Source organism: Nansenia antarctica, assembly GCF_963989245.1.
Source record: "Nansenia antarctica genome assembly, chromosome: 5".
Lineage (NCBI taxonomy): Eukaryota > Metazoa > Chordata > Actinopteri > Argentiniformes > Microstomatidae > Nansenia > Nansenia antarctica.
In genome coordinates, this window is record NC_137690.1 from 51402980 (window position 1) to 51412148 (window position 9169).

The 9169-nt window shown below is 40.1% G+C and overlaps 1 protein-coding gene across 1 annotated transcript; it reads left to right on the forward strand.

Annotated features, from left to right (window-relative positions):
• Nucleotides 1–729: 729 nt before the first annotated feature.
• On the forward strand, nt 730–8748 carry sf3a3 (splicing factor 3a, subunit 3). Its single transcript, XM_080532639.1, has 17 exons — nt 730–910; nt 1162–1209; nt 1370–1422; nt 1519–1624; nt 2512–2584; nt 2835–2926; nt 3209–3291; nt 3531–3669; nt 3822–3890; nt 3977–4044; nt 4510–4617; nt 4725–4794; nt 5033–5197; nt 5502–5612; nt 7635–7725; nt 8028–8083; nt 8431–8748. The coding sequence occupies exons 1-17, from the start codon at nt 815–817 to the stop codon at nt 8506–8508; spliced, it is 1506 nt and encodes a 501-aa protein (XP_080388765.1). The 5' UTR covers nt 730–814; the 3' UTR covers nt 8509–8748.
• Nucleotides 8749–9169: the final 421 nt, after the last annotated feature.

Consider the following 9169-nt stretch of genomic DNA (forward strand, 5'->3'; position numbering starts at 1 on the left):
AAAGCGACTTACAACAAGTAAATCATCTTATCTATCTATTTATCCATTATCTATCTATCTATCTATCTATCTGTCTGTCTATCTGTCTATCTATATCTCTCTCTCTCTCTCTCTCTATCTATCTGTCTATCTATCTATCCATTGTCTATCTATCTGTCTGTCTGTCTGTCTGTCTGTCTATCTATCTATCTATTTATCTGTCTGTCTGTCTATCTATATATCTATCTATCTATCTATATATCTACCTATCTATCTGTCTGTCTATCCATATCCGTCTATCTATCTATCTATCTATCTATCTGTCTATCTATCTATCTATCTATCTATCTATCTATCTATCTATCCATATCCGTCTATCTATCTCTCTCTCTCTCTCTCTCTCTCTCTCTCTCCATATCCGTCTATCTATCTATCTATCTATCTATCTATCTATCTATCTATCTATCTATCTATCTATCTATCTATCTATCTATCTATCTATCTATCTATCTATCTATCTATCTATCTATCTATCTATCTATCTATCTATCTATCTATCTATCTATCTATCTATCTATCTATCTATCTATCTATCTATCTATCTATCTATCACAGACTTTGGACGTCTGATTGTCTGCCATGCAACACTCATGTAACGTGGAACCGTAATAACTGGGTCGATGTTTCCTCACACGGGCAATAACAGCGGACCTCGCTACTTCCTCTCCGCCATATCGTGCGCCATTGAAACGTAAACGTTGTCGAAGTTGCACTTTGTGTTATTCACTGTGCAAGTTCGGCTTATTTCTTTTTTTTCTTCTCGCAAACATTAACAATGGAGTCAATTTTAGAACAACAACGTCGCTACCATGAAGAGAAAGAAAGACTGATGGATGCCAAAACAAAAGAGATAATGTATAAGAAAAGCACGGTATGTAGCATTATGGCTAGCTGGCTAATGCATAAATACATGAGTTCATTCAAGCGATGTTTTGTCATAAAATAGGGTCGCTAGTGTAACGTGTTCGCCCTCTTTCCCTTTGCGTAACAATTCTGACAACTTATTGTCTTGATTAGGCACGACTCATCCTAAGGATAGAGTGACACTTAGTTAGCAAAGGCTCGGTCCTCAACAAGCAACACTATCACAAGTCTCATTCATTTTCCTTTCTTTTCAAACAGTTACGCGATCAAATTAACTCCGACCATCGAACCAGAGCCATGTTGGATGTAAGTTGCAATGCTTGTGCATTATGTTATTGAAATATGCCACCTCGTCTCATCTCATGTGTCTTGTGTAATTACCAACACTGGTACAACACATCATTCTCTTGAATATTCATTATGCCACACATGGTTTATAAAGACTTTTTTTTTTTCATCCATCCAGAGATTCATGGAAGTGAGCTCAAATATAAGGGAGTCCTATGAAGACAAAGATGGGTAAGCTCGTGTTTGTGTGCCTGTCAGACCATGGTAAGGTATTGCCCAAGGCTGCAAATGTCTAACGTGAAATATTGTCGCCTTTTCTCTTAACAGTATGAGAAAGGATGAACTCAATGCCATTTCAGGACCAAACGAATTTGCAGAATTCTACAACAGACTGAAACAGATAAAGGAGTTCCACAGGAAGCACCCTAATGAGGTAATCATTGTTAATAATAATCAATTATTATAATTGTTTTCTACTGTTACTGTTTCTGCCCATGCGTGGGGGGTAACTTAGCTCTCTCTGTAAACGGGCAAGAGTTAAAGAGGGAATTAGATGTTGCCTATAGGTAGAGATTTAGGTGTGTTCTGTAAACAAAGGCACTTAGTGGTACTGTAGTGAAAGCATCATATAAATGGTCAAATTATGTAAGAGTGCATCATTATGACAGTAAAGTGAATTTGTCGTCCTATGCATGCATAACATCATGTCCCGATTCATTCGCCACCAATGTTTTGCCTCAATAGCATTCCTCAGAATGTGTTCCTATCCCTATGCTTAAAAGGAGTAGGCTATGTCAGAAATAAGTCTCCGGGGTGGGGTTGCACCCCCAATGTGTAACTTCATCACTTTGTGTAAAGTCTTCACTAAATCCCTAGTTGTTTCTAGTTTGTTTAAAATTAGTAGTTTACTAAACTGGGTTGCACCACACATACTTTGGAAATTACTTACTAGTAAGGTGTAAGTTGTTTAGAAGAATAACCTTGTAGCTCATCAGTCATCAAAGGAACATTCCCTATCATCATGGTTACAGAGTTAGTTAGTTAGTTGGTTGCCAACTGCTTAGCTAACATGGATACTAGTCAGGGAAATCAAATGCAAACTGTTTGTGCACAATGAATAACCTTTTTATAATATTAATGTTGTAAAGAGTTTTTACATTATTTCCATTATAAACCGTTCGTTAGTAAGAGTGTATAAATGTATGTATACATCTGAATGTAGTTACAGTTATTACTAGGCTAAGTTTGATCTTACACAAAGCTGGTGCAACTGGCTCCAGCCGTAGATCATTTAGGTCAATGTGGTTGTTGTTGTTTCAGATCTGTGTGCCGATGTCTATGGAGTTTGATGAGCTGATTAAGGCCAGAGAGAACCCCACTGAGGAGGCACAAAGTGAGTCAAAATACAACAAAACTAAATCTGCTTCCGAATTACTCCAGCAGCTCTATCACACTTTTCGGCCCTCCATGGATGTTTTATTTATAATGACCTCCCTCCTAGACTTTGCTGCTTTTATGATATATATGTTTATTTTGCCTTTGTTATGCACTTAAGGTTATTCTAGTATAATGAAAAGTGCTTTATACTTGTAATACATAATAATAATTAAGATTATTAAGAATGACGTGTGTAATTGTTCTAGACATGGTGGAGTTCAGTGACGAGGAGGGCTATGGCCGCTACCTCGACCTCCACGACTGCTACCTGAAGTTCACCAACCTGAAGGGTGCAGATGTAAGTTGTGATGTGGGATCAAAAAGCATATCCCTATTATAGAGCGCAGGGCTTTAATGTTTTTGGGGGATTAATACTTTTTAGTATTAATACAAAAAAAACGTGCCCTACCTTTAAAGTAGGGCACGCTCAATCCAGGTAACTTTATTGACAAACTGAGACTGACAATGTTTCGTTCCTACATGGAACTTCATTAGGTAATTGACGCCTCCCAACAAAATATAATATTTGACTTATTGTGATCTGTACTACAGCCTCCCTTCTACTCTCTTTCAATTTCAGAAAGTGGAGTACATCACCTATCTGTCCTCGTTTGACCAGCTCTTTGATATCTCCAAAGACAGGAAGAATGCAGAGTACAAAAAGTAAGCATAAAATGGATGCTGCTCTAGATGTGTTGGATCAAATGGCGATTATTAGCAGTTCTGTGTGTCAGGTGGACATATTTGTTGTTCCCCCAATGCTTAAGTTCTCCATGTACAACTTTAGAACATGAGGCTGCACATCCTACTCCATAATGGCATTCTTAACTTCTTAAAAGAAGGTGCCTTCATGAATACCCCTCCTCCATAAGCTTGGCTGATGCAGTGGCTCTGTGTTTTAGATACCTGGAGATGCTGTTGGAGTACCTCCAGGACTACACAGACAGAGTCAAGCCCCTGCTGGACCAGAACGAGCTGTATGGCAAAGTCCTGGGAGAGTTTGAGAAGAAGTGGGACAACGGAACCTTTCCAGGCTGGCCAGTGAGTGGCCCTGATTGATGACTAAGTCCAGGGACCGCACGGAGTCCCGAGAGTTGAAACGTTGTCAATAAATGCACTTGGGAGTCCTCTTTTGTGCCGTACTCTGAATTTACTGAATTGTATATATATATTTTTTTTCTTCTGTGTTTTAGAAAGAGACCAGCAGTGCTCTGACCCATTCTGGTGCCCATTTGGACCTGTCTGCTTTCTCCTCTTGGGAGGTAAGACTTGTGAATATGCTCATGCTGTTAAACTTGGAGTTTACCAAAACGGTACCGGTTTATATCATTCTCTCTCTTTCCCACAGGAATTGGCATCCTTGGGTCTGGACAGATTGAAGTCAGCCCTGATGGCTCTTGGCCTGAAATGTGGAGGGTAAGCATTCAAGAGCAATTTCAAATAAGTAACCATGTGCTATTTAATTAGACTGAATGTCATTGTAATTAGAATGATGAAATCTAATGACACACCAGATAAAATAGTGGTGTATAGATTATGAGAGCTTTGATCAGGCCTGACAGTTCAAGCCTGACCTGGCCTGAGCCCGACATTTTCATATCAATAACATCCATAACGAATCTAGATGCCGAGTTTCTAACATTTTACCATTTTTGTTGGTGGCAGTGTAACCGAGTTGAAAAGAGAATAAACTCAATCCGAAAGTTGTCTGGCAACTCCAATCTCCCTCAGTCACAACTTTTGTTTGTTAAATGGCGACATACCTCTGCAATGAATTAATTCCGGCCCGAATCAGTCGGTCCCGTTGGGTCGGGGTTAAGAATCAGAACCGAGTGTGATCAGATGACTGAGTGGATCAATGTGTCTTATTTGTTCCACCAGAACACTGGAGGAGCGTGCCCAAAGGCTGTTCGGTACCAAGGGCCAGTCCCTGGAGTCTCTGGACCCCTCCCTGTTTGCCAAGAACCCTAAATCCAAAGGACCCAAAAAGTGGGTGCTTTTGACACTGCCTATGTTTGTATTTGTTGTTTGTGTGTCCTATGTAATCACTTATCACTTAATAAAAACTCTAACAACCGTTTGACTCTCTTCCCCAGAGACACAGAGCGTAACAAAGAAATTGCCTTCCTGGAAGCCCAGGTTTATGAGTATGTGGAGATCTTGGGGGTAAGTGACTACTGCCAACATCTTGGCTATTTTAACAAAGTGAGGTGTTTGAATAACATTAATTCTGTGGCTCGTGTCCTACGCCTACGGGTGTTCTGAGTCCATATGCCACTGCATTGGTTTGGGAGAGAGCCATTGGCACCCAAAGAGATAGCAGTATCTTTCTCCAGATAGTCTTCTTGTCTGTCCTCCTCTCAGGAGCAGAGCTCACTGGCTATTATGTCCCATGGTCCTCTAGGAGCAGAGGCAGCTGACCCATGAGAATGTGCAGAGGAAGCAGGCCCGGACAGGAGAGGAGCGCGAGGAGGAAGAGGAGGAGCAGCTCAGCGAGAGTGAGAGCGAAGACGAGGACAACGAGATCATCTACAACCCCAAGAATCTGCCCCTGGGCTGGGATGGCAAGGTACCGTGGCAGCCTCTAAAATCTGTGGTCCTGTAACACCCTTGGACCTGTAACAGCCTGTACCTTGGTGCTGCTCGTCCTGTTTACATTGTACAGCGGAGTAGGCTGGTGGAGGTCGAGATCGCAGGACGGGCTCATTGTAATGCGTGAAACGGAATGAGGAAACACGTGTTTCATACCATGCCTCATTTCATCCCATGCATTACAACAAGCCTGTCCTCTGATTTCTACCTCCACCAGTCTCCCCTGTTTTACAGTTATGTTGTACAGTAACTGACATCTTGTTCTTCTATATTCTCTCTAGCCCATACCCTACTGGCTGTACAAGCTTCATGGTCTGAACATCAACTACAACTGTGAGATCTGTGGAAACTACACATACAGAGGACCCAAGGCCTTCCAGAGGCACTTTGCAGTACGTCCCAGATGTGTTGTTGTTGTGGTGGTGGTGATGAAAGAATGAATCTCTCATCCCTTAGGTCTTCTGTGTCAGGCATGAAAAACATGTCCCCATTAACAACCCCAAATAGGGTGGACATAACAACCATGTCACAATTTAACACCATTGATTACAAGACCCTAGATAAAATCATGTCACGTCTTAAACCATCCACCTGTGCCCTTGATGTCCTGCCAACAAGCTTTTTTAAAAACATATTTAGCTGCATGGCAGGCGAACTAATACAAATAGTTAACACCTCCCTTTCATCAGGAATCTTCCCTGAAGCCCTAAAAACTGCAGTTATTAAGCATCTACTAAAAAAGAACGGCCTAGACCCATTTGTACTAAACAACTACAGACCCATATCAAACCTTCCCTGTACAGGAATTATTGAAATGGTTGCCCACGAACAACTTAGCAATTATTTGACCCTAAATGATCTCTTTGATGACTTTCAATCAGGCTTTCGCCCCCTACATAGCACTGAAACGGCCCTTATTAAGGTCCTTAATGACATTCGCGTAAACACAGACTCCGGAAAAATCTCAGTTTTGGTACTACTAGATCTTAGTGCTGCCTTTGACACTGTAGACCATGACATTCTAATAGATAGACTAAAAACCTGGGTAGGACTTTCGGGCACTGCCCTAAACTGGTTTAGATCCTACCTACAGGACAGAAGCTACTATGTCTCCATTGGCAACTTTGTATCTGACCAAATTAAAATGACATGTGGGGTTCCCCAAGGGTCAATCCTTGGCCCCCTTCTATTCAATCTCTACATGCTTCCATTGGGACACATCATAAAAAAGAACAAAATTGCCTACCACAACTATGCGGATGACACTCAAATCTACATAGCCCTCTCACCGAACGACTATAGCCCCATTGACAATCTCTGTAATTGCATTGAGCAAATAAACGCCTGGATGACACAAAACTTCCTCCAACTAAACAAGGACAAAACAGAGATAATTGTATTCGGTGCACCTGACAAAAGATCGAAAGTCAGTGCAAAACTTGATTCTCTCTCTCTTCAAACTAAAAAACAGGTCAGAAATCTTGGTGTAATTCTAGACTCCGATCTAAACTTCAACAGCCACATAAACTCGATAACTAAATCAGCCTACTATCACCTGAAGAACATAACAAGAATGAGAGGTTTCATGTCCAAGCAAGACCGTGAAAAACTCATCCATGCATTTGTTTCGAGTAGACTTGATTATTGTAATGGTCTACTAACAGGCCTATCTAAAGGAGCTGTTCGTAAATTGCAGCTCATCCAAAACGCCGCTGCTAGGGTCCTAACAAAAACAAAGACATTTTAACACATTACACCAATCCTGAGATCCCTGCACTGGCTACCAGTCTCTCAGAGAATTGAATTCAAAATCCTCCTAATTACATACAAATCACAAAATGGTCTTGGACCAAAATACATATCAGATCTCCTCCCACCCTATATTCCCGCAAGGTCCCTAAGGTCAGCTGAGACAAATCAGCTAATAATTCCAAGAGTAAAAACAAAACAAGCTTTCAGTCACGCTGCTGCATGCTCCTGGAACAAACTCCCTGAAGAAATCAAACAGGCCCAAACCCTTTAAATATTTAAATCTAAGCTAAAAACCTTCATGTTTTGCACCTGTTATGATTAAACACAAACACTTCTATCAAGTCTTTTTTCCATTAACTATTGTCTTTTTAAATGTTTTATCTATTTACTTCTTATATTTGCTTTTATTCATTGTAATTTTTATTTTCTTATGCTCCTCTTGCTGTATTTTTAAATAATGCATGTAAAGCACTTTGAATTGCTCTGTTGTATGAAATGTGCTATACAAATAAACTTGCCTTGCCCTATAATGCAGTACTATATACTACATGCATGTGTATTATAAAGGCAACATTTCTACATCATCATAGTATATCCTAATAAAGATTATTTAAAGATAGATTTTTGTGGCATTTCTATCTAACGTGTTCTCTGCTTTCTAGGAGTGGCGTCATGCCCATGGCATGCGCTGTCTGGGAATCCCCAACACCGCCCACTTTGCCAACGTCACCCAGATTGAGGACGCTGTCTCTCGTAAGTACTTTCTTTTTTTTTCTTTTTTTAAATCATATATTTTTTCTTATTACAACCTCGTCAAGTTATAGAAAATACAACAGTTTGCCGAATACATTTTGATTGTCAGCTATGTCTCTATCCCCATCCATATCATAACTACTTTTGTAACATCAACAAGTTGAGCAAGGACAAATAATGAATTACCAATGTTACGGTGGAATACATTCATGTTAGAGAAATTAGCCTACCTTTGTCATATCAGTAAGCAATGTTTAAAGGGGACCAATACTGGTTGTTGATATCTTTGTGTTTTGTTTTAGTGTGGTCGAAGCTGAAGTCACAGAAAGCATCAGAGAGATGGCAGCCAGACACGGAGGTGAGTCAAGAAAAAAAACATTTAATTCACATTATTGGCATTTAACAGACACCTTTATCCAAAGCGACTTAAAACATATACATTTGTCTAAGTGAATCATCTATCCATCCAATTCACAGCATGCTTTCAAATCTAACCGCTAATGCTTCTATTATGTTGTATGAGGTTTAGTAGAAATACACCAGACATGGATATGAATCACACTGGTCAATCGTAGATCGTTGTAATATATTATCACGGAGGTAGTATTTTAATGTGGTGCTCGCAGTTGGGGTATTTAGCACCCCAGTTAGTTGGACAATGTGATTGTGACCATGAGCTCATTTCATTCATTGCTGTTTATCCAGGAGGAGTACGAAGACTCCATTGGAAATGTGGTCAACAAGAAGACCTATGAGGATCTGAAGAGACAGGGTCTACTGTAGAGAGAGGAGCTTGAACCAAGACTAAGCAGCGTTAAGACACACACGACACAGAAATGATCACCCCCCCCCCCCCGAAGAACGTCCTTTCGAATACATTTTTTTACTTTCTCATTTTGTTCTCCTGAATCTTTAACTGTAAGATGTAATAATGTTTTAATTGAGTCGTTAGTCCGCCATTCCTCTGTTAGACAGCGTTAATGACATGCTGTCATTGTTTATAGTAATAAATTTGAGTACTATTTGTCACCACCGTTGTTTCTCCTATCGTTCTTCCTGCCTGTTCACTGGTACACTTCCACTATGTTTATGATTAAGACACTGCCACACTGTCCTGAAATTGTTCTCTCGTTCCTCCTATCCTGTTTTATTATGAGGGTGTCCTTGTGGATACTGATTAGACTTGGGAAAGGGTGTTTTGTTCCACCTCTTACTGTCACCAGGAGAAGATGGGAATAGTAGAGAATGAGTGAGAGAAAGGTAGTCTATAGAAATATTGTTTCTTGATCATTGATAGCTGAATTCATGTTAGGTTAGTTTGAGGTGGCAGTAAATTAATGTATTTATGGTTTAAAAAAACATCAACCGTTTAATAATATATTAGAACTATTACTGTGAATGGCGACTGACATAAAAGATAGCCAACATGAGTAAATATGTTTTG